The sequence below is a fragment of the Salvelinus fontinalis genome, chromosome 39, assembly GCF_029448725.1.
Source record: "Salvelinus fontinalis isolate EN_2023a chromosome 39, ASM2944872v1, whole genome shotgun sequence".
NCBI classification, from domain to species: domain Eukaryota; kingdom Metazoa; phylum Chordata; class Actinopteri; order Salmoniformes; family Salmonidae; genus Salvelinus; species Salvelinus fontinalis.
Window position 1 is genome coordinate 1451488 of NC_074703.1, and position 25842 is coordinate 1477329.

Sequence of the window (25842 nt, forward strand, 5' to 3'; positions counted from 1 at the left end):
AGACCCAGCAGGGGGCTGTCGGAGCAGTTAGAGACCCAGCAGGGGGCTGTAGGAGCAGTCAGAGACCCAGCAGGGGGCTGTAGGAGCAGTTAGAGACAGAGAACCAGCAGAGGGCTGTAGGAGCAGTTAGAGACCCAGCAGGGGGCTGTAGGAGCAGTTAGAGACCCAGCAGGGGGCTGTAGGAGCAGTCAGAGACCCAGCAGGGGGCTGTAGGAGCAGTCAGAGACCCAGCAGGGGGCTGTAGGAGCAGTTAGAGACAGAGACCCAGCAGGGGGCTGTAGGAGCAGTTAGAGACCCAGCAGGAGGCTGTAGGAGCAGTTAGAGACAGAGACCCAGCAGGGGGCTGTAGGAGCAGTAAGAGACCCAGCAGGGGGCTGTAGGAGCAGTCAGAGACCCAGCAGGGGGCTGTAGGAGCAGTTAGAGACCCAGCAGGGGGCTGTAGGAGCAGTCAGAGACCCAGCAGGAGGCTGTAGGAGCAGTTAGAGACAGAGACCCAGCAGGGGGCTGTAGGAGCAGTAAGAGACCCAGAAGGGGGCTGTAGGAGCAGTCAGAGACCCAGCAGGGGGCTGTAGGAGCAGTTAGAGACAGAGACCCAGCAGGGGGCTGTAGGAGCAGTCAGAGACCCAGCAGGGGGCTGTAGGAGCAGTCAGAGACCCAGCAGGGGGCTGTAGGAGCAGTAAGAGACCCATCAGGGGGCTGTAGGAGCAGTCAGAGACCCAGCAGGGGGCTGTAGGAGCAGTCAGAGACCCAGCAGGAGGCTGTAGGAGCAGTCAGAGACCCAGCAGGGGGCTGTAGGAGCAGTCAGAGACCCAGCAGGAGGCTGTAGGAGCAGTCAGAGACCCAGCAGGGGGCTGTAGGAGCAGTCAGAGACCCAGCAGGGGGCTGTAGGAGCAGTCAGAGACCCAGCAGGGGGCTGTAGGAGCAGTTAGAGACAGAGACCCAGCAGGGGGCTGTAGGAGCAGTCAGAGACCCAGCAGGGGGCTGTAGGAGCAGTTAGAGACAGAGACCCAGCAGGGGGCTGTAGGAGCAGTTAGAGACAGAGACCCAGCAGGGGGCTGTAGGAGCAGTTAGAGACAGAGACCCAGCAGGGGTCTGTAGGAGAAGTCAGAGACCCAGCATGGGGCTGTAGGAGCAGTCAGAGACCCAGCAGGGGGCTGTAGGAGCAGTCAGAGACCCAGCAGGGGGCTGTAGGAGCAGTTAGAGACCCAGCAGGGGGCTGTAGGAGCAGTCAGAGACCCAGCAGGGGGCTGTAGGAGCAGTTAGAGACAGAGAACCAGCAGAGGGCTGTAGGAGCAGTTAGAGACCCAGCAGGGGGCTGTAGGAGCAGTTAGAGACCCAGCAGGGGGCTGTAGGAGCAGTCAGAGACCCAGCAGGGGGCTGTAGGAGCAGTCAGAGACCCAGCAGGGGGCTGTAGGAGCAGTTAGAGACAGAGACCCAGCAGGGGGCTGTAGGAGCAGTTAGAGACCCAGCAGGAGGCTGTAGGAGCAGTTAGAGACAGAGACCCAGCAGGGGGCTGTAGGAGCAGTAAGAGACCCAGCAGGGGGCTGTAGGAGCAGTCAGAGACCCAGCAGGGGGCTGTAGGAGCAGTTAGAGACCCAGCAGGGGGCTGTAGGAGCAGTCAGAGACCCAGCAGGAGGCTGTAGGAGCAGTTAGAGACAGAGACCCAGCAGGGGGCTGTAGGAGCAGTAAGAGACCCAGAAGGGGGCTGTAGGAGCAGTCAGAGACCCAGCAGGGGGCTGTAGGAGCAGTTAGAGACAGAGACCCAGCAGGGGGCTGTAGGAGCAGTCAGAGACCCAGCAGGGGGCTGTAGGAGCAGTCAGAGACCCAGCAGGGGGCTGTAGGAGCAGACAGAGACCCAGCAGGGGGCTGTAGGAGCAGTCAGAGACCCAGCAGGGGGCTGTAGGAGCAGTCAGAGACCCAGCAGGGGGCTGTAGGAGCAGACAGAGACCCAGCATGGGGCTGTAGGAGCAGACAGAGACCCAGCATGGGGCTGTAGGAGCAGCACTTGATACCTGAATCTATAGAGGTAGTTTTACCTCTTTTCCTGAACCGTCACAATGACAAGCTACTATCTGCATACTGTCTCCTGGGTAAAAGAAAGCGTGGGAGGCGGAGACTATTAGACTTTCAGAATCCTAAACCAGCAACAAACACTGTTAATCCAAACCAATGTGCCTGCGATACGCTGCTTAGAATCCCTGCTTGGGAAATAATGATTGGCTGGCTAGATGGAACAGAGAGCGGGGTTTTGAATTCTAATTGGACTGTAAGTAGTTCTGAATTCTAAAACATTAAAATAGCATACATTATGGTAATTGGCAATTCTTTTTACGTCACCATTCAGTGTCAGCGCCGCAGGTGATTGGTGGTACAATGGTTTGAAACCTAATGGAATTGTGAGTCGTTCTGAATTCATTAAAATAGCAAAGTAGTAGGGAACTGAAGTGGTTTCACTTTAAAATGGGATAAAACCACAGGGTTTAAAATAGGGAGTGCTGAGCATCGAACACGTTGCTGTAGACCTGTGAATGTGCTAGAATCCATATGCCTTCCAAACGGCACTCTATTCCCTATATAGTGCACTACTTTTGTCCGGGGCAAATGAGGCTCTGGTCAAAAGTAGTGCACTATATACGGAATAGAGTGCCGTTCGGGCTGCATAGTCAGTATGTGAGAATGCAGTGGGTGGGGGGGTGGGGGGTGGGGGGTTAAAGGACAGCTAACTGAATGGGTGAGGGGTAGAAAGGACAGCTAACTGAATGGGTGAGGGGTAGAAAGGACAGGCTAACTGAATGGGTGAGGGGTAGAAAGGACAGCTAACTGAATGGGTGAGGGGTAGAAAGGACAGCTAACTGAATGTTCATTCAGTTCATTCCCTACCCCTGAATAGACTACTGAATTAGGAACCAAACGTAGCCTAGTGGTTAGAGCAGGTAGCCTAGTGGTTAGAGCAGGTAGCCTAGTGGTTAGAGCAGGTAGCCTAGTGGTTAGAGCAGGTAGCCTAGTGGTTAGAGCAGGTAGCCTAGTGGTTAGAGCAGGTAGCCTAGTGGTTAGAGCAGGTAGCCTAGTGGTTAGAGCAGGTAGCCTAGTGGTTAGAGCAGGTAGCCTAGTGTTTAGAGCAGGTAGCCTAGTGGTTAGAGCAGGTAGCCTAGTGGGTAGAGCAGGTAGCGTAGTGGTTAGAGCGTTGGGCCAGTAACCAGCAGGTAGCCTAGTGGTTAGAGCGTTGGGCCAGTAACCAGCAGGTAGCGTAGTGGTTAGAGCGTTGGGCCAGTAACCAGCAGGTAGCCTAGTGGTTAGAGCGTTGGGCCAGTAACCAGCAGGTAGCCTAGTGGTTAGAGCATTGGGCCAGTAACCAGCAGGTAGCCTAGTGGTTAGAGCATTGGGCCAGTAACCAGCAGGTAGCCTAGTGGTTAGAGCCTAGTGGTTAGTATGGGACAGCAGGTAGCCTAGTGGTTAGAGCGTTGGGCCAGTAACCAGCAGGTAGCCTAGTGGTTAGAGCCTAGTGGTTAGTATGGGACGGCAGGTAGCCTAGTGGTTAGAGCGTTGGGCCAGTAACCAGCAGGTAGCGTAGTGGTTAGAGCGTTGGGCCAGTAACCAGCAGGTAGCCTAGTGGTTAGAGCATTGGGCCAGTAACCAGCAGGTAGCCTAGTGGTTAGAGCATTGGGCCAGTAACCAGCAGGTAGCCTAGTGGTTAGAGCCTAGTGGTTAGTATGGGACGGCAGGTAGCCTAGTGGTTAGAGCGTTGGGCCAGTAACCAGCAGGTAGCCTAGTGGTTAGAGCCTAGTGGTTAGTATGGGACGGCAGGTAGCCTAGTGGTTAGAGCGTTGGGCCAGTAACCAGCAGGTAGCCTAGTGGTTAGAGCATTTGGCCAGTAACCAGCAGGTAGCCTAGTGGTTAGAGCGTTGAGCCAGTAACCAGCAGGTAGCCTAGTGGTTAGAGCGTTGGGCCAGTAACCAGCAGGTAGTCTAGTGGTTAGAGCGTTGGACCAGTAACCAGCAGGTAGCCTAGTGGTTAGAGTGTTGGGCCAGTAACCAGCAGGTAGCCTAGTGGTTAGAGCGTTGGGCCAGTAACCAGCAGGTAGCCTAGTGGTTAGAGCGTTGGGCCAGTAACCAGCAGGTAGCCTAGTGGTTAGAGCATTGGGGCCAGTAACCAGCAGGTAGCCTAGTGGTTAGAGCGTTGGGCCAGTAACCAGCAGGTAGCCTAGTGGTTAGAGCGTTGGGCCAGTAACCAGCAGGTAGCCTAGTGGTTAGAGCGTTGGGCCAGTAACCAGCAGGTAGCCTAGTGGTTAGAGCGTTGAGCCAGTAACCAGCAGGTAGCCTAGTGGTTAGAGCGTTGGACCAATAACCAGCAGGTAGTCTAGTGGTTAGAGCGTTGGGCCAGTAACCAGCAGGTAGCCTAGTGGTTAGAGCGTTGGGCCAGTAACCAGTAGGTAGCCTAGTGGTTAGAGCGTTGGGCCAGTAACCGGAAGGTAGCCTAGTGGTTAGAGCGTTGAGCCAGTAACCAGCAGGTAGCCTAGTGGTTAGAGCGTTGGGCCAGTAACCAGCAGGTAGCCTAGTGGTTAGAGCATTTGGCCAGTAACCAGCAGGTAGCCTAGTGGTTAGAGCGTTGAGCCAGTAACCAGCAGGTAGCCTAGTGGTTAGAGTGTTGGGCCAGTAACCGGAAGATTGCTGGATCGACTCCCTGAGCTGACAAGGTAAAAATCTGCCGTTCTGTCCCTGAGCAAGCCAGTTAACCCACTGTTCCCCGGGCGCTGAGCAAGGCAGTTAACCCATTGTTCCCCGGGCCCTGAGCAAGGCAGTTAACCCACTGTTCCCCGGGCCCTGAGCAAGGCAGTTAACCCACTGTTCCCCCGGGCCCTGAGCAAGGCAGTTAACCCACTGTTCCCCGGGCCCTGAGCAAGGCAGTTAACCCACTGTTCCCTCGGGCGCCGAAAACATGGATGTTGACTAAGGCAGACCTCCGCACCTCTCTGATTCAGAGGGGTTTGTGGGTTAAATGAGGAAGACACATTTCAGTTGAATACATTTAGTTGCACAACTGACTAGGTATTTCCCAAACAGAAGAAAACTTACTTGAAACAGGGAGGGACTAACTGACCTTGTCCAATAAGAAACACTCATTTTCGTTTTGCTAGTGGGTCCTAATGAATACAACCCCCTTAGCAGAAGCAACAGGAAGCACAATTACACCCCAACAGGAAGCACAATTACACCCCAACAGGAAACGATGTAGTAGCCTCACCTTTGAACTTGTGGAAGACGGCCCAGAGCTCAGCGATGTCCGTAGCGAAGGTGATATCCGTGTCCAGGACGATGACTTTCTGCAGGTCCGGGGGTAAGGTCTTGGTGAGCACCAGCTTCATCAGACCGTAGATACCTGAGTAATGCTTGTTGGGGATCCATGACACCTCAGCCTGACAGAAGAGAAGGAGGTAGAGGGTTAACAGACACGAACCAGACAGTCTTGTTGAGGAACCATGACACCTCAGGTGTTAACAGACACGAACCAGACAGTCTTGTTGAGGAACCACGACACCTCAGGTGTTAACAGACACGAACCAGACAGTCTTGATGAGGAACCATGATACCTCAGGTGTTAACAGACACGAACCAGACAGTCTTGATGAGGAACCATGATACCTCAGGTGTTAACAGACACGAACCAGACAGTCTTGATGAGGAACCATGATACCTCAGGTGTTAACAGACACGAACCAGACAGTCTTGTTGAGGAACCATGATACCTCAGGTGTTAACAGACACGAACCAGACAGTCTTGTTGAGGAACCATGATACCTCAGGTGTTAACAGACACGAACCAGACAGTCTTGATGAGGAACCATGACTGCTCAGGTATTAACAGACACGAACCAGACAGTCTTGTTGAGCTGGAGAAAGACGAGGTGCAGAATCTCTCTAATGTTGACCACAGAAGGACTAGTTGTTTTGTGAAGTGAGCTGTTGACGTGTGTGTCTCACCTTGAGTTCGTCTGCGTCGTAGAAGTCCACCCTGACCGCAGGGACCATCCAGGTATGGAACAGAGACGCTAGGATCTGCTGGGCAGTAGAGTCTGTTATGATGTGGAAGTGGAGAGGGTTTCGCCTGCAAAAAGACAACACACACACACACACACACACACACACACACACACACACACACACACACACACACACACACACACACACACACACACACACACACACACACACAAAAGGAGGGAGGGAGGAGGTGAGACTCAGAGCAGAAGCGCAATACTTTGAAGTAGAAATTGAAAACAACATGAAACCTCTGGGTATAAACACACAGAATAACATGAAACCTCTGGGTATAAACACACAGAATAACATGAAACCTCTGGGTATAAACACACAGAATAACATGAAACCTCTGCGTATAAACACACAGAATAACACGTCAATTAGGGAGATTATACACAGTAATCCTCCTACTAACTACTGGCTGCATACATCACTGTGATCAAGAGGAATTGGTCTGTTTCAAGCTGTGTCCACACAGCGTTTCTCTGATTCAATCAAAGGAATACTAAACATGTCTATAAACATGATAAATATGTTGCTGACAGTCACATGACATGTCTATAACATGATATATCTGCTCAGATAACAAGTCTACATCTACAAGCCTGGACAGTCTGTGTATTGAGCTGTGAGAGCTTGAGACAGGTGAAACACACGCGCTGTCACGACCTCCGCCGAAGTCGGTCCCTCTCCTTGTTCGGGCGACGTTCTGAGGTCGATGTCACCGGTCTTCTAGCCATCGCCGATCCACCTTTCATTTTCTATTTGGTTTTGTCTTGTCTTCCCACACACCTGGTTTCAATCCCTTCAATTATATGTTGTGTATTTAACCCTCTCTTCCCCATCATGTCCTTGTCCGGTATTGCTTATTGTAAGGGCTTATGCACGTTATGTTCAGTAGGTGTTTCCTACGGTTCTGTTGAGGGCATCAGTAGGTGTTTCCTACAGTTCTGTTGAGGGCATCAGTAGGTGTTTCCTACGGTTCTGTTGAGGGCATCAGTAGGTGTTTCCTACAGTTCTGTTGAGGGCATCAGTAGGTGTTTCCTATGGTTCTGTTGAGGGCATCAGTAGGTGTTTCCTATGGTTCTGTTGAGGCCATCAGTAGGTGTTTCCTATGGTTCTGTTGAGGCCATCAGTAGGTGTTTCCTATGGTTCTGTTGAAGCTGTCAAACAGAATCACAGCCAGTGTTTGGTCTTGCCTCGGTCTCTGCTCTGGGCTGTCAGACAGAATCACAGCCAGTGTTTGGTCTTGCCTCGGTCTCTGCTCTAGGCTGTCAGACAGAATCACAGCCAGTGTTTGGTCTTGCCTCGGTCTCTGCTCTAGGCTGTCAGACAGAATCACAGCCAGTGTTTGGTCTTGCCTCGGGTCTCTGCTCTAGGCTGTCAGACAGAATCACAGCCAGTGTTTGGTCTTGCCTCGGGTCTCTGCTCTGGGCTGTCAGACAGAATCACAGCCAGTGTTTGGTCTTGCCTCGGTCTCTGCTGTGGGCTGTCAGACAGAATCACAGCCAGTGTTTGGTCTTGCCTCGGGTCTCTGCTATAGGCTGTCAGACAGAATCACAGCCAGTGTTTGGTCTTGCCTCGGTCTCTGCTCTGGGCTGTCAGACAGAATCCCAGCCCTGGGATGTAATACAAGGTCTAGACCCAGGATGACATACACCAGGGATGACAGGATAAACTCCTCGTCTATAATCCATTCCATTCAGAAAATTATTCAAACATCTACAGAATAACAATGTGTCTGATCCCCACAGAATAACAATGTGTCTGATCCCCACAGAATAACAATGTGTCTGATCCCCACAGAATAACAATGTGTCTGATCCACAGAATAACAATGTGTCTGATCCACAGAATAACAATGTGTCTGATCCACAGAATAACAATGTGTCTGATCCACAGAATAACAATGTGTCTGATCTACAGAATAACAATGTGTCTGATCTACAGAATAACAATGTGTCTGATCTACAGAATAACAATGTGTCTGATCCCCACAGAATAACAATGTGTCTGATCTACAGAATAACAATGTGTCTGATCCACACAGAATAACAATGTGTCTGATCTACAGAATAACAATGTGTCTGATCCACAGAATAACAATGTGTCTGATCCACAGAATAACAATGTGTCTGATCCCCACAGAATAACAATGTGTCTGATCTACAGAATAACAATGTGTCTGATCCCCACAGAATAACAATGTGTCTGATCCACAGAATAACAATGTGTCTGATCTACAGAATAACAATGTGTCTGATCCCCACAGAATAACAATGTGTCTGATCCACAGAATAACAATGTGTCTGATCTACAGAATAACAATGTGACTGATCCACACAGAATAACAATGTGTCTGATCTACAGAATAACAATGTGTCTGATCTACACAGAATAACAATGTGTCTGATCCACACAGAATAACAATGTGTCTGATCCACACAGAATAACAATGTGTCTGATCCACAGAATAACAATGTGTCTGATCCACAGAATAACAATGTGTCTGATCCACAGAATAACAATGTGTCTGATCCCCACAGAATAACAATGTGTCTGATCTACAGAATAACAATGTGTCTGATCCACACAGAATAACAATGTGTCTGATCTACAGAATAACAATGTGTCTGATCTACAGAATAACAATGTGTCTGATCCACAGAATAACAATGTGTCTGATCCACAGAATAACAATGTGTCTGATCTACAGAATAACAATGTGACTGATCCACACAGAATAACAATGTGTCTGATCCACACAGAATAACAATGTGTCTGATCCACACAGAATAACAATGTGTCTGATCCAAAGAATAACAATGTGGCTGATCCCCACAGAATAACAATGTGTCTGATCCACACAGAATAACAATGTGTCTGATCTACAGAATAACAATGTGTCTGATCTACACAGAATAACAATGTGTCTGATCCACACAGAATAACAATGTGTCTGATCCACACAGAATAACAATGTGTCTGATCTACACAGAATAACAATGTGTCTGATCCACAGAATAACAATGTGTCTGATCTACAGAATAACAATGTGACTGATCCACACAGAATAACAATGTGTCTGATCTACAGAATAACAATGTGTCTGATCTACACAGAATAACAATGTGTCCTATCCACACAGAATAACAATGTGTCTGATCCACACAGAATAACAATGTGTCTGATCCACACAGAATAACAATGTGTCTGATCTACACAGAATAACAATGTGTCTGATCCACAGAATAACAATGTGACTGATCCACAGAATAACAATGTGTCTGATCCACAGAATAACAATGTGTCTGATCCACAGAATAACAATGTGTCTGATCCACAGAATAACAATGTGTCTGATCTACAGAATCAGTTACGCAGGTACTTTCCCGAAACGGACGACACTCGAATCATAACTCATGTTAGTTCTCTAACTCATATATCGAACTGTAGAACACAGTTCCTACATTTGAACATAAAAATTGTTTTTATCAAACAAAACTGTGCTACATTTTATATCTGGGACCCTCAGGATGACAAATCAGAGCCAGATTACTGAATGTAAGTACATTATTCACCTTCAGAGGTGAATGTATCAAACCAGTTGCTGTGATAAAAGTGTTTTGTTGTTGTGCCCTCTCCTCAAACAATAGCATGGCATTCTTTCACTGTAATAGCTACTGTAAATTGGACACTGCAGTTAGATTAACCAGAATGTAAGCTTTCTGCCCATGTAAGACATGTCCATGTCCCGGAAAGTTGGCTGTAGTATACAACGTCATTCTAGTGACATTAGCAACAACCGTAGCGGTTTAGGGACACCCATCCCGTAGAGGTTTAGGGACACCCATCCCGTAGAGGTTTAGGGACACCCATCCCCTAGAGGTTTAGGGACACCCATCCCGTAGAGGTTTAGGGACACCCATCCCCTAGAGGTTTAGGGACACCCATCCCGTAGAGGTTTAGGGACACCCATCCCATAGAGGTTTAGGGACACCCATCCCGTACCGGTTTAGGGACACCCATCCCGTAGAGGTTTAGGGACACCCATCCCGTACCGGTTTAGGGACACCCATCCCGTAGAGGTTTAGGGACACCCATCCCGTACCGGTTTAGGGACACCCATCCCGTAGAGGTTTAGGGACACCCATCCCGTAGAGGTTTAGGGACACCCATCCCATAGAGGTTTAGGGACACCCATCCCATAGAGGTTTAGGGACACCCATCCCGTAGAGGTTTAGGGACACCCATCCCGTAGAGGTTAAGGGACACCCATCCCCTAGAGGTTTAGGGACACCCATCCCGTACCGGTTTAGGGACACCCATCCCGTAGAGGTTTAGGGACACCCATCCCGTAGAGGTTAAGGGACACCCATCCCGTAGAGGTTTAGGGACACCCATCCCGTACCGGTTTAGGGACACCCATCCCGTAGAGGTTTAGGGACACCCATCCCGTAGAGGTTTAGGGACACCCATCCCGTAGAGGTTTAGGGACACCCATCCCGTAGAGGTTTAGGGACACCCATCCCGTAGAGGTTTAGGGACACCCATCCCGTAGAGGTTAAGGGACACCCATCCCATAGAGGTTTAGGGACACCCATCCCGTAGAGGTTTAGGGACACCCATCCCGTAGAGGTTTAGGGACACCCATCCCGTAGAGGTTTAGGGACACCCATCCCGTAGAGGTTTAGGGACACCCATCCCGTAGAGGTTTAGGGACACCCATCCCATAGCGGTTTAGGGACACCCATCCCATAGAGGTTTAGGGACACCCATCCCGTACCGGTTTAGGGACACCCATCCCATAGAGGTTTAGGGACACCCATCCCGTACCGGTTTAGGGACACCCATCCCGTAGAGGTTTAGGGACACCCATCCCGTACCGGTTTAGGGACACCCATCCCGTAGAGGTTTAGGGACACCCATCCCGTAGAGGTTTAGGGACACCCATCCCGTAGAGGTTTAGGGACACCCATCCCGTACCGGTTTAGGGACACCCATCCCGTACCGGTTTAGGGACACCCATCCCGTAGAGGTTTAGGGACACCCATCCCGTAGAGGTTAAGGGACACCCATCCCGTAGAGGTTTAGGGACACCCATCCCGTAGAGGTTTAGGGACACCCATCCCCTAGAGGTTTAGGGACACCCATCCCCTAGAGGTTTAGGGACACCCATCCCGTAGAGGTTTAGGGACACCCATCCCGTAGAGGTTAAGGGACACCCATCCCGTAGAGGTTTAGGGACACCCATCCCGTAGAGGTTTAGGGACACCCATCCCGTAGAGGTTTAGGGACACCCATCCCGTAGAGGTTTAGGGACACCCATCCCCTAGAGGTTTAGGGACACCCATCCCGTAGAGGTTTAGGGACACCCATCCCGTAGAGGTTTAGGGACACCCATCCCGTAGAGGTTTAGGGACACCCATCCCGTAGAGGTTTAGAGACACCCATCCCCTAGAGGTTTAGGGACACCCATCCCATAGAGGTTTAGGGACAACCATCCCGTAGAGGTTTAGGGACACCCATCCCATAGAGGTTTAGGGACACCCATCCCCTAGAGGTTTAGGGACACCCATCCCGTAGAGGTTTAGGGACACCCATCCCGTACCGGTTTAGGGACACCCATCCCATAGAGGTTTAGGGACACCCATCCCGTAGAGGTTAAGGGACACCCATCCCGTACCGGTTTAGGGACACCCATCCCGTAGAGGTTTAGGGACACCCATCCCGTACCGGTTTAGGGACACCCATCCCGTAGAGGTTTAGGGACACCCATCCCATAGAGGTTTAGAGACACCCATCCCGTAGAGGTTTAGGGACACCCATCCCGTACCGGTTTAGGGACACCCATCCCGTAGAGGTTTAGGGACACCCATCCCGTAGAGGTTTAGGGACACCCATCCCGTAGAGGTTTAGGGACACCCATCCCGTAGAGGTTTAGGGACACCCATCCCATAGAGGTTTAGGGACACCCATCCCATAGAGGTTTAGGGACACCCATCCCGTACCGGTTTAGGGACACCCATCCCGTAGAGGTTTAGGGACACCCATCCCGTAGAGGTTTAGGGACACCCATCCCGTAGAGGTTTAGGGACACCCATCCCGTACCGGTTTAGGGACACCCATCCCGTAGAGGTTTAGAGACACCCATCCCGTAGAGGTTTAGGGACACCCATCCCGTACCGGTTTAGGGACACCCATCCCGTAGAGGTTTAGGGACACCCATCCCGTACCGGTTTAGGGACACCCATCCCGTAGAGGTTTAGGGACACCCATCCCGTAGAGGTTTAGGGACACCCATCCCGTAGAGGTTTAGGGACACCCATCCCATAGAGGTTTAGGGACACCCATCCCGTAGAGGTTTAGGGACACCCATCCCCTAGAGGTTTAGGGACACCCATCCCGTAGAGGTTTAGGGACACCCATCCCATAGAGGTTTAGGGACACCCATCCCGTAGAGGTTAAGGGACACCCATCCCGTAGAGGTTTAGGGACACCCATCCCGTAGAGGTTTAGGGACACCCATCCCGTAGAGGTTTAGGGACACCCATCCCGTAGAGGTTTAGGGACACCCATCCCGTACCGGTTTAGGGACACCCATCCCGTAGAGGTTTAGGGACACCCATCCCGTAGAGGTTTAGGGACACCCATCCCGTAGAGGTTTAGGGACACCCATCCCGTAGAGGTTTAGGGACACCCATCCCGTACCGGTTTAGGGACACCCATCCCGTAGAGGTTTAGGGACACCCATCCCGTACCGGTTTAGGGACACCCATCCCGTAGAGGTTTAGGGACACCCATCCCGTAGAGGTTTAGGGACACCCATCCCGTAGAGGTTTAGGGACACCCATCCCATAGAGGTTTAGGGACACCCATCCCGTAGAGGTTTAGGGACACCCATCCCGTAGAGGTTTAGGGACACCCATCCCGTAGAGGTTTAGGGACACCCATCCCGTAGAGGTTTAGGGACACCCATCCCATAGAGGTTTAGGGACACCCATCCCGTAGAGGTTTAGGGACACCCATCCCGTAGAGGTTTAGGGACACCCATCCCGTAGCGGTTTAGGGACACCCATCCCGTAGCGGTTTAGGGACACCCATCCCGTAGAGGTTTAGGGACACCCATCCCCTAGAGGTTTAGGGACACCCATCCCGTAGAGGTTTAGGGACACCCATCCCGTAGAGGTTTAGGGACACCCATCCCCTAGAGGTTTAGGGACACCCACCCCGTAGAGGTTTAGGGACACCCATCCCGTAGAGGTTTAGGGACACCCATCCCGTAGAGGTTTAGGGACACCCATCCCCTAGAGGTTTAGGGACACCCATCCCGTAGAGGTTTAGGGACACCCATCCCGTAGAGGTTTAGGGACACCCATCCCGTAGAGGTTTAGGGACACCCATCCCGTAGAGGTTTAGGGACACCCATCCCGTAGAGGTTTAGGGACACCCATCCCGTAGAGGTTTAGGGACACCCATCCCATAGAGGTTTAGGGACACCCATCCCGTACCGGTTTAGGGACACCCATCCCGTAGAGGTTTAGGGACACCCATCCCGTACCGGTTTAGGGACACCCATCCCGTAGAGGTTTAGGGACACCCATCCCGTACCGGTTTAGAGACACCCATCCCGTACCGGTTTAGAGACACCCATCCCGTACCGGTTTAGAGACACCCATCCCGTACCGGTTTAGAGACACCCATCCCGTACCGGTTTAGGGACACCCATCCCGTAGAGGTTTAGGGACACCCATCCCGTACCGGTTTAGGGACACCCATCCCATAGAGGTTTAGGGACACCCATCCCGTACCGGTTTAGGGACACCCATCCCGTAGAGGTTTAGGGACACCCATCCCGTAGAGGTTTAGGGACACCCATCCCATAGAGGTTTAGGGACACCCATCCCGTAGAGGTTTAGGGACACCCATCCCGTAGAGGTTAAGGGACACCCATCCCGTAGAGGTTTAGGGACACCCATCCCGTAGAGGTTTAGGGACACCCATCCCGTAGAGGTTTAGGGACACCCATCCCGTAGAGGTTTAGGGACACCCATCCCGTACCGGTTTAGGGACACCCATCCCGTAGAGGTTTAGGGACACCCATCCCGTACCGGTTTAGGGACACCCATCCCGTAGAGGTTTAGGGACACCCATCCCGTAGAGGTTTAGGGACACCCATCCCGTAGAGGTTTAGGGACACCCATCCCCTAGAGGTTTAGGGACACCCATCCCGTAGAGGTTTAGGGACACCCATCCCGTAGAGGTTTAGGGACACCCATCCCCTAGAGGTTTAGGGACACCCATCCCGTAGAGGTTTAGGGACACCCATCCCGTAGAGGTTTAGGGACACCCATCCCGTAGAGGTTTAGGGACACCCATCCCGTAGAGGTTTAGGGACACCCATCCCGTAGAGGTTTAGGGACACCCATCCCATAGAGGTTTAGGGACACCCATCCCGTAGAGGTTTAGGGACACCCATCCCCTAGAGCACAGGTGTCAAACTCATTCCACGGGGGGCCGAGTGTCTGCGGGTTTTCGCTCCTCCCTTGTACTTGATTGATGAATTAACATCACTAATTAGTTAGGAACTCCCCACACCTGGTTGTCTAGGGCTTTATTGAAAGGAAAAACCAAAAACCTGCAGACACTAGGCCCTCCGTGGAATGAGTTTGACACCCCTGCCCTAGAGGTTTAGGGACACCCATCCCGTAGAGGTTTAGGGACACCCATCCCGTAGAGGTTAAGGGACACCCATCCCGTAGAGGTTTAGGGACACCCATCCCGTACCGGTTTAGGGACACCCATCCCGTAGAGGTTTAGGGACACCCATCCCGTAGAGGTTTAGGGACACCCATCCCGTAGAGGTTTAGGGACACCCATCCCGTACCGGTTTAGAGACACCCATCCCGTACCGGTTTAGAGACACCCATCCCCTAGAGGTTTTAATGTGGAAGTGTTTAGCAACGTATTCTGTTCTTATTTACAATAAAAAATATTTCTCTCTCTCTCTCACACCACACACACACACACACACACACACACACACACACACACACACACACACACACACACACACACACACACACACACACACACACACACACACACAGAGCTAGGGGGTTCACTGAGGTGGTGGCGTTGCCATGCAACCGAGAGTAGGCGGCAGCATATACAGACTGCTGAGAGGGCTGCAGACAGGCCCAGCTGTGTTTGTACCTACCTGTGAAAAAGGACAGATTTGACGAGTGTCACCACATCACGACTGGCGTTGTACCCGGCACACACGATGGCCACGTGAATGGTCTGAGAGGAGAGAGAGAACGGAAGAGAGAGACAGCGGGTGAGAGAGAGAGAGATCGAGGTAGAGAGAGCGGGAGAGAGAGAGAGAGAGACAGTGGGGGAGAGAGAGAGCGGGAGAGAGAGAGAGGATGAGAGATAGAGGGATCGAGGGAGAGACAGAGAGAGAGAGAGAGACAGAGAGAGAGAGAGAGAGAGAGGAAGAGAGAGCGAGATCGAGAGAGAGATCGAGAGAGAGACAGATAGAGAGAGAGACAGATAGATAGAGAGAGAGCGAGACAGATAGAGAGAGAGAGACAGATAGAGAGAGACAGAGAGAGAGAGAGAGACAGAGACAGAGAGAGACAGAGAGAGAGAGAGAGAGAGAGAGAGAGAGAGAGAGAGAGAGAGAGAGAGAGAGAGAGAGAGAGGAAAGAACATTATTTTCCATGACATAATTTTCTACTAAAGTCCAACATGATGTGTACTCTGCTTGTAGCAGTAACAGAACCCCTTATCACACGTCTCTGAACACTAAGCACCATTTAGTTGAGGTCATTATTTCAGAGGGAATAGTGTTTATCCCCCATCAAGACTAAATCCCACATTAGAACCCACTATAGTAGCACCAGGGGAAGAATACAGTATGTGAATTTACCAATAACTAGATCAAGCCCAGGGTTATTCATCTACTGCCCTCTAGGAACCAATCAGTCTTGGAAAGTTCAACGTTAGCACGAGGCTAAAACCCCTTTATGTACAACATGGGGGTTGTACATTTGGTCACAGTATTGAACATTCGTTTCAGGACTGATGCCTGACTGAGTGTTGTCCTCGATGCTATTGTCTTGACGCTGATGAAGATTTAAACAAAAGTACATTACAGGTTGCTTAGTAGGAAAACCTTTTGTCATCATTGTGATGACGCCAGATTGACTTTATCTTATTACCTCCTAGTGTAACTCATCTGACACTAGTCTACCAGTCTTATCTTATCTTATCTCCTCCTAGTGTAACTCACCTGACACTAGTCTACCAGTCTTATCTTATCTTATCTCCTCCTAGTGTAACTCACCTGACACTAGTCTACCAGTCTTATCTTATCTTATCTCCTCCTAGTGTAACTCACCTGACACTAGTCTACCAGTCTTATCTTATCTTATCTCCTCCTAGTGTAACTCACCTGACACTAGTCTACCAGTCTTATCTTATCTTATCTCCTCCTAGTGTAACTCACCTTATACTAGTCTACCAGTCTTATCTTATTTCCTCCTAGTGTAACTCACCTGACACTAGTCTACCAGTCTTATCTTATTACCTCCGAATGTAACTCACCTGATACTAGTCTACCAGTCTTATCTTATTACCTCCTAGTGTAACTCACCTGACACTAGTCTACCAGTCTTATCTTATTACCTCCTAGTGTAACTCACCTGACACTAGTCTACCAGTCTTATCTTATCTTATTACCTCCTAGTGTAACTCATCTGACACTAGTCTACCAGTCTTATCTTATCTCCTCCTAGTGTAACTCACCTGACACTAGTCTACCAGTCTTATCTTATCTTATCTCCTCCTAGTGTAACTCACCTGACACTAGTCTACCAGTCTTATCTTATCTTATCTCCTCCTAGTGTAACTCACCTGACACTAGTCTACCAGTCTTATCTTATCTCCTCCTAGTGTAACTCACCTGACACTAGTCTACCAGTCTTATCTTATCTTATCTCCTCCTAGTGTAACTCACCTTATACTAGTCTACCAGTCTTATCTTATTTCCTCCTAGTGTAACTCACCTGACACTAGTCTACCAGTCTTATCTTATTACCTCCGAATGTAACTCACCTGATACTAGTCTACCAGTCTTATCTTATTACCTCCTAGTGTAACTCACCTGACACTAGTCTACCAGTCTTATCTTATTACCTCCTAGTGTAACTCACCTGACACTAGTCTACCAGTCTTATCTTATTACCACCTAGTGTAACTCACCTGACACTAGTCTACCAGTCTTACCTTATCTTATCTCCTCCTAGTGTAACTCACCTCACACTTGTCTACCGCTGGCTGCTGCACACAGTCTGACCTGTTGCCCGAGGAGCCAGCTTTAAGCCCCGCCTCGTTGTCCCCTGTTCCCTCCTCCGAGTGAGTCTTGCTCTGGTTGCCGCGGTGATTGGTGTGATGTGGAGCAGGGCCAGCAGGGCTCCGGGGAGGTCGGCTGAGTTCACGGCGAAGAAGCTGGTTCTCCTCTTCGACCTCACGGACCCTCAGCTCCAACGCCTCCCTAGACACACCCCCTCCCAAGGCCCCGCCCCGGGCCGTCAACGTGGACAACTGAGGTAACAGGGGCGACAGGGGGAGGGGCTTCACTGTAGAGGGGGAGGAGAAAGAGAAACAGGAAGTTGATTAGAACCAATAGTGCCACATTCATTAAGATAACTGAGGGCCACGTTAAATCAGCTCACTGGCCAGTTGCGGCTCGTAAGCCACGAGTTTAAGACCACTGCAAAAAGCCATTCGCCTGGTCCCAGATCTGTATGTGTTCAAGCCAACTGATCTTCAGCTGGCTAAAGCTCAGGCAAACTTGTTACAAGCCGAGCAGCAGGATATCATCACTTCAGGGTATAGACTCAGCAGGATTCTCAACTTCAACTCTTAACTCAACTCCTCTCTGTGAATCAATATGAATCACTGACATCGCTGGATGTGATATGAGGAAAGATGAAACCAGAGCACTACGACTGCAGAAGAAGCACTTGAGACAAGGAGTAATGTCAGTGATTAGTGTTTAGTATATATATCAGCCTGGCATCAGTGTTTAGTATATATATCAGCCTGGCATCAGTGTTTAGTATATATATCAGCCTGGCATCAGTGTTTAGTATATATATCAGCCTGGCATCAGTGTTTAGTATATATATATCAGCCTAGCATCAGTGTTTAGTATATATATAAGCCTAGTATCAGTGTTTAGTATATATATCAGCCTAGCATCACTGATTAGTGTTTAGTATATCCATCAGCCTAGCATCAGTGATTAGTGTTTAGTATATCCATCAGCCTAGCATCAGTGTTTAGTATATATATCAGCCTGGCATCAGTGATTAGTGTTTAGTATATATATCAGCCTGGCATCAGTGATTAGTGTTTAGTATATATATCAGCCTGGCATCAGTGATTAGTATATATATCAGCCTGGCATCAGTGTTTAGTATATATATCAGCCTGGCATCAGTGTTTAGTATATATATCAGCCTAGCATCAGTGTTTAGTATATATATCAGCCTGGCATCAGTGATTAGTATATATATCAGCCTAGCATCAGTGTTTAGTATATATATCAGCCTAGCATCAGTGTTTAGTATATATATCAGCCTGGCATCAGTGTTTAGTATATATATCAGCCTGGCATCAGTGTTTAGTATATATATCAGCCTAGCATCAGTGTTTAGTATATATATAAGCCTAGTATCAGTGTTTAGTATATATATCAGCCTAGCATCACTGATTAGTGTTTAGTATATCTATCAGCCTAGCAGCAGTGATTAGTGATTAGTATATATATCAGCCTGGCATCAGTGTTTAGTATATATATCAGCCTAGCATCAGTGATTAGTGTTTAGTATATCTATCAGCCTAGCAGCAGTGATTAGTGATTAGTATATATATCAGCCTGGCAGCAGTGATTAGTGTTTAGTATATCTATCAGCCTGGCATCAGTGTTTAGTATATCTATCAGCCTGGCATCAGTGTTTAGTATATCCATCAGCCTAGCATCAGTGATCAGTGTTTAGTATATATATCAGCCTAGCATCAGTGATTAGTGTTTACTATATCTCTCAGCCTAGCATCAGTGATCAGTGTTTAGTATATCTATCAGCCTAGCATCACTGATTAGTGTTTAGTATATCTATCAGCCTAGCAGCAGTGATTAGTGATTAGTATATATATCAGCCTAGCATCAGTCATTAGTGTTTAGTATATCTATCAGCCTAGCAGCAGTGATTAGTGATTAGTATATATATCAGCCTAGCATCAGTCATTAGTGTTTACTATATCTCTCAGCCTAGCATCAGTGATTAGTGATTAGTATATATATCAGCCTAGCATCAGTGTTTAGTATATCTATCAGCCTGGCATCAGTGTTTAGTATATCCATCAGCCTAGAATCAGTGATCGGTGTTTAGTATATATATCAGCCTAGCATCAGTGATTAGTGTTTACTATATCCATCAGCCTAGCATCAGTGATTAGTGTTTACTATATCTCTCAGCCTAGCATCAGTGATCAGTGTTTAGTATATCTATCAGCCTAGCATCACTGATTAGTGTTTAGTATATCTATCAGCCTAGCATCAGTGATTAGTGTTTACTATATCTCTCAGCCTAGCATCAGTGATCAGTGTTTAGTATATCTATCAGCCTAGCATCAGTGTTTAGTATATATATCAGCCTAGTATCAGTGATTAGTGTTTAGTATATCCATCAGCCTAGCATCAGTGATTAGTGATTAGTATATATATCAGCCTAGCATCAGTGTTTAGTATATATATCAGCCTGGCATCAGTGTTTAGTATATATATATCAGCCTAGCATCAGTGTTTAGTATATATATCAGCCTAGCATCAGTGATTAGTATATATATCAGCCTAGCATCAGTGATTAGTGATTAGTATATATATCAGCCTAGCATCAGTGATTAGTGATTAGTATATATATCAGCCTAGCATCAGTGATTAGTATATATATCAGCCTAGCATCAGTGATTAGTGTTTAGTATATCTATCAGCCTGGCATCAGTGTTTAGTATATCCATCAGCCTAGCATCAGTGATCAGTGTTTAGTATATATATCAGCCTAGCATCAGTGATTAGTGTTTACTATATCTCTCAGCCTAGCATCAGTGATTAGTGTTTACTATATCTCTCAGCCTAGCATCAGTGATCAGTGTTTAGTATATCTATCAGCCTAGCATCAGTGTTTAGTATATATATCAGCCTAGTATCAGTGATTAGTGTTTAGTATATCCATCAGCCTAGCATCAGTGATTAGTGATTAGTATATATATCAGCCTAGCATCAGTGATTAGTGATTAGTATATATATCAGCCTAGCATCAGTGATTAGTATATATATCAGCCTAGCATCAGTGATTAGTACATCTATCAGCCTAGCATCAGTGATTAGTATATATATCAGATTAACATCAGTGATCAGTGTTTAGTATATATATCAGCCTAGCATCAGTGATTAGTGTTTAGTATATATATCAGCCTAGCATCAGTGTTTAGTATATATATCAGCCTAGCATCAGTGTTTAGTATATATATCAGCCTAGCATCAGTGATTAGTATATATATCAGCCTAGTATCAGTGTTTAGTATATATATCAGCCTAGTATCAGTGTTTAGTATATCTATCAGCCTAGCATCAGTGTTTAGTATATATATCAGCCTAGCATCAGTGATTAGTATATGTATCAGCCTAGTATCAGTGTTTAGTATATATATCAGCCTAGCATCAGTGTTTAGTATATATATCAGCCTAGCATCAGTGTTTAGTATATATATCAGCCTAGCATCAGTGATTAGTATATATATCAGCCTAGCATCAGTGATTAGTGATAAGTATATATATCAGCCTAGCATCAGTGATTAGTGATTAGTATATATATCAGCCTGGCATCAGTGTTTAGTACATCTATCAGCCTAGTATCAGTGTTTAGTATATCCATCAGCCTAGCATCAGTGTTTAGTATATATATCAGCCTAGTATCAGTGTTTAGTATATCTATCAGCCTAGCATCAGTGTTTAGTATATATATCAGCCTAGCATCAGTGATTAGTATATATATCAGCCTAGCATCAGTGATTAGTGATTAGTATATATATCAGCCTAGCATCAGTGATTAGTGATTAGTATATATATCAGCCTGGCATCAGTGTTTAGTACATCTATCAGCCTAGTATCAGTGTTTAGTATATCCATCAGCCTAGCATCAGTGTTTAGTATATATATCAGCCTAGCATCAGTGATTAGTGATTAGTATATATATCAGCCTAGCATCAGTGTTTAGTATATATATCAGCCTAGCATCAGTGTTTAGTACATCTATCAGCCTAGTATCAGTGTTTAGTATATCCATCAGCCTAGCATCAGTGTTTAGTATATATATCAGATTAACATCAGTGATTAGTGTTTAGTATATATATCAGCCTAGCATCAGTGTTTAGTATATATATCAGCCTAGCATCAGTGTTTAGTATATATATCAGCCTAGCATCAGTGTTTAGTATATATATCAGCCTAGCATCAGTGATTAGTATATATATCAGCCTAGCATCAGTGATTAGTGATTAGTATATATATCAGCCTAGCATCAGTGTTTAGTATATATATCAGCCTGGCATCAGTGATTAGTGTTTAGTATATATATCAGCCTAGCATCAGTGATTAGTGATTAGTATATATATCAGCCTAGCATCAGTGTTTAGTGATTAGTATATATATCAGCCTAGCATCAGTGATTAGTGATTAGTATATATATCAGCCTAGCATCAGTGATTAGTGATTAGTATATATATCAGCCTAGCATCAGTGTTTAGTGATTAGTATATATATCAGCCTAGCATCAGTGATTAGTGATTAGTATATATATCAGCCTAGCATCAGTGTTTAGTGATTAGTATATCTATCAGCCTAGCATCAGTGATTAGTGATTAGTATATATATCAGCCTAGCATCAGTGTTTAGTGATTAGTATATATATCATCCTGGCATCAGTGTTTAGTATATATATCAGCCTAGCATCAGTGTTTAGTATATATATAAGCCTAGTATCAGTGATTAGTATATATATCAGCCTAGTATCAGTGATTAGTATATCCATCAGCCTAGCATCAGTGTTTAGTATATATATCAGCCTAGCATCAGTGTTTAGTATATATATATCAGCCTAGTATCAGTGATTAGTATATCCATCAGCCTAGCATCAGTGTTTAGTATATATATCAGCCTAGCATCAGTGATTAGTGATTAGTATATATATCAGCCTAGTATCAGTGTTTAGTATATATATCAGCCTAGCATCAGTGATTAGTGATTAGTATATATATCAGCCTAGCATCAGTGTTTAGTATATATATCAGCCTAGCATCAGTGTTTAGTATATATATCAGCCTAGCATCAGTGTTTAGTATATATATCAGCCTAGCATCAGTGTTTAGTATATATATCAGCCTAGCATCAGTGATTAGTATATATATCAGCCTAGCATCAGTGTTTAGTGATTAGTATATATATCAGCCTAGCATCAGTGTTTAGTGATTAGTATATATATCAGCCTGGCATCAGTGTTTAGTGATTAGTATATATATCAGCCTAGCATCAGTGATTAGTGATTAGTATATATATCAGCCTAGCATCAGTGTTTAGTGATTAGTATATATATCAGCCTGGCATCAGTGTTTAGTGATTAGTATATATATCAGCCTAGCATCAGTGATTAGTGATTAGTATATATATCAGCCTAGCATCAGTGATTAGTGATTAGTATATATATCAGCCTAGCATCAGTGTTTAGTGATTAGTATATATATCAGCCTAGCATCAGTGATTAGTGATTAGTATATATATCAGCCTAGCATCAGTGTTTAGTGATTAGTATATCTATCAGCCTAGCATCAGTGATTAGTGATTAGTATATATATCAGCCTAGCATCAGTGTTTAGTGATTAGTATATATATCATCCTGGCATCAGTGTTTAGTATATATATCAGCCTAGCATCAGTGTTTAGTATATATATAAGCCTAGTATCAGTGATTAGTATATATATCAGCCTAGTATCAGTGATTAGTATATCCATCAGCCTAGCATCAGTGTTTAGTATATATATCAGCCTAGCATCAGTGTTTAGTATATATATATCAGCCTAGTATCAGTGATTAGTATATCCATCAGCCTAGCATCAGTGTTTAGTATATATATCAGCCTAGCATCAGTGATTAGTGATTAGTATATATATCAGCCTAGTATCAGTGTTTAGTATATATATCAGCCTAGCATCAGTGATTAGTGATTAGTATATATATCAGCCTAGCATCAGTGTTTAGTATATATATCAGCCTAGCATCAGTGTTTAGTATATATATCAGCCTAGCATCAGTGTTTAGTATATATATCAGCCTAGCATCAGTGATTAGTATATATATCAGCCTAGCATCAGTGTTTAGTGATTAGTATATATATCAGCCTAGCATCAGTGTTTAGTGATTAGTATATATATCAGCCTGGCATCAGTGTTTAGTGATTAGTATATATATCAGCCTAGCATCAGTGATTAGTGATTAGTATATATATCAGCCTAGCATCAGTGTTTAGTGATTAGTATATATATCAGCCTGGCATCAGTGTTTAGTGATTAGTATATATATCAGCCTAGCATCAGTGATTAGTGATTAGTATATATATCAGCCTAGCATCAGTGTTTAGTGATTAGTATATATATCAGCCTAGCATCAGTGATTAGTGATTAGTATATATATCAGCCTAGCATCAGTGATTAGTGTTTAGTATATATATCAGCCTAGCATCAGTGATTAGTGATTAGTATATATATCAGCCTAGCATCAGTGTTTAGTATATATATCAGCCTAGCATCAGTGTTTAGTATATATATCAGCCTGGCATCAGTGATTAGTATATATATCAGCCTAGCATCAGTGTTTAGTATATCTATTAGCCTAGCATCAGTGTTTAGTATATATATCAGCCTAGCATCAGTGTTTAGTATATATATCAGCCTAGTATCAGTGATTAGTGATTAGTATATATATCAGCCTAGCATCAGTGATTAGTATATATATCAGCCTAGTATCAGTGATTAGTGATTAGTATATATATCAGCCTAGCATCAGTGATTAGTATATATATCAGCCTAGCATCAGTGATTAGTGATTAGTATATATATCAGCCTAGCATCAGTGATTAGTGATTAGTATATATCAGCCTAGCATCAGTGTTTAGTGATTAGTATATATATCAGCCTAGCATCAGTGATTAGTATATATATCAGCCTAGCATCAGTGATTAGTATATATATCAGCCTAGCATCAGTGATCAGTGTTTAGTATATCTATCAGCCTAGCATCAGTGATTAGTGTTTAGTATATATATCAGCGCAGTATCAGTGATGTTTTATGTCACTGTACTAAGAGGAGATGTTAAAGCGTTCACAGCAGCAGCAGCAGTGGGCTGAATGTCAAAAGACCTAATGGAGGCTGAGGTTTCAAATTAGCAGTCCGGTCCAAGTGATGCATCTCTAGCCTCAGAGCACACAGATACCGTTCAATCAATATCCTGGATACTGAGAGGAGAGCCGGGGGCGATGGCTACACACACCAGCCTCTAATTCCAGCCAGTATCAATCTCTCCTCTTCTCTTTCCCCCCATATGTCCTCAGACATGAGAGGATAGGGAGTTACTTTCCTGTCGGTAATATCAAGCAAAATAAAACTTCTGAAGTCCCAGAACAAAATTGGCAGAATTGCAAAACAAAAATAATGATATAACCCCCCCCCAACTAAAACCCCCGCCCAACTAAAAAAAAAGTATTGAGAGAAAAAAATGAGAACATTCATCGCAAGGAAATGAAATGCGAGAACAAATGTATTGTAAATGAACGGGACAGTTTTTTCTTCTTCTGTTGAAACGTTGAACCTTTGAGATATTTAGCAGACGCTCTCATCCAGAGGATTTTTAAAGGATAACACCATGGCGATCAAACACAATCTCCCTCTTTACCTGCTATCGTCTCTATCGCTGCTTGTTGCCCTGCCACTTCTGGAGCTAGGAACACAAGCATTTCACTCGCAATTACATCTGCTAAACATGTGACCAATACAATTTGAGTTAATTTGGCCTTTGTTTTTACAGCCTGTTTTTTGGTTTGTTGCAGATGCATGTTTTGTGTGATTCATTCCAGCGGCATCCCACTGCTGGCTTGCTGCTGAAGCTAAGCAGGGTTGGTCCTGGTCGGTCCCTGGATGGTCCTGGTCGGTCCCTGGATGGGAGACCAGATGCTGCTGAAGCTAAGCAGGGTTGGTCCTGGTCGGTCCCTGGATGGGAGACCAGATGCTGCTGAAGCTAAGCAGGGTTGGTCCTGGTCGGTCCCTGGATGGGAGACCAGATGCTGCTGAAGCTAAGCAGGGTTGGTCCTGGTCGGTCCCTGGATGGGAGACCAGATGCTGTTGAAGCTAAGCAGGGTTGGTCCTGGTCGGTCCCTGGATGGTCCTGGTCGGTCCCTGGATGGTCCTGGTCGGTCCCTGGATGGTCCTGGTCGGTCCCTGGATGGTCCTGGTCGGTCCCTGGATGGGAGACCAGATGCTGCTGAAGCTAAGCAGGGTTGGTCCTGGTCGGTCCCTGGATGGGAGACCAGATGCTGTTGAAGCTAAGCAGGGTTGGTCCTGGTCGGTCCCTGGATGGTCCTGGTCGGTCCCTGGATGGTCCTGGTCGGTCCCTTGATGGTCCT

The 25842-nt window shown here is 46.5% G+C and overlaps 1 protein-coding gene across 2 annotated transcripts in view; it reads right to left on the reverse strand.

Moving 5' to 3' along the window:
- large1 (LARGE xylosyl- and glucuronyltransferase 1) overlaps positions 1–25842 on the reverse strand; it is a 202398-nt gene that overhangs the window by 90543 nt on the left and 86013 nt on the right. For both annotated transcript variants that reach the window (XM_055906053.1, XM_055906052.1), the window contains exons 3-6: positions 17361–17683; positions 15259–15341; positions 5979–6102; positions 5242–5413 (exon numbers count right to left, since the gene is read on the reverse strand). In XM_055906053.1, coding sequence (XP_055762028.1) covers positions 5242–5413; positions 5979–6102; positions 15259–15341; positions 17361–17683 — 702 coding nt within the window. The remainder of the gene's footprint in view (positions 1–5241; positions 5414–5978; positions 6103–15258; positions 15342–17360; positions 17684–25842) is intronic.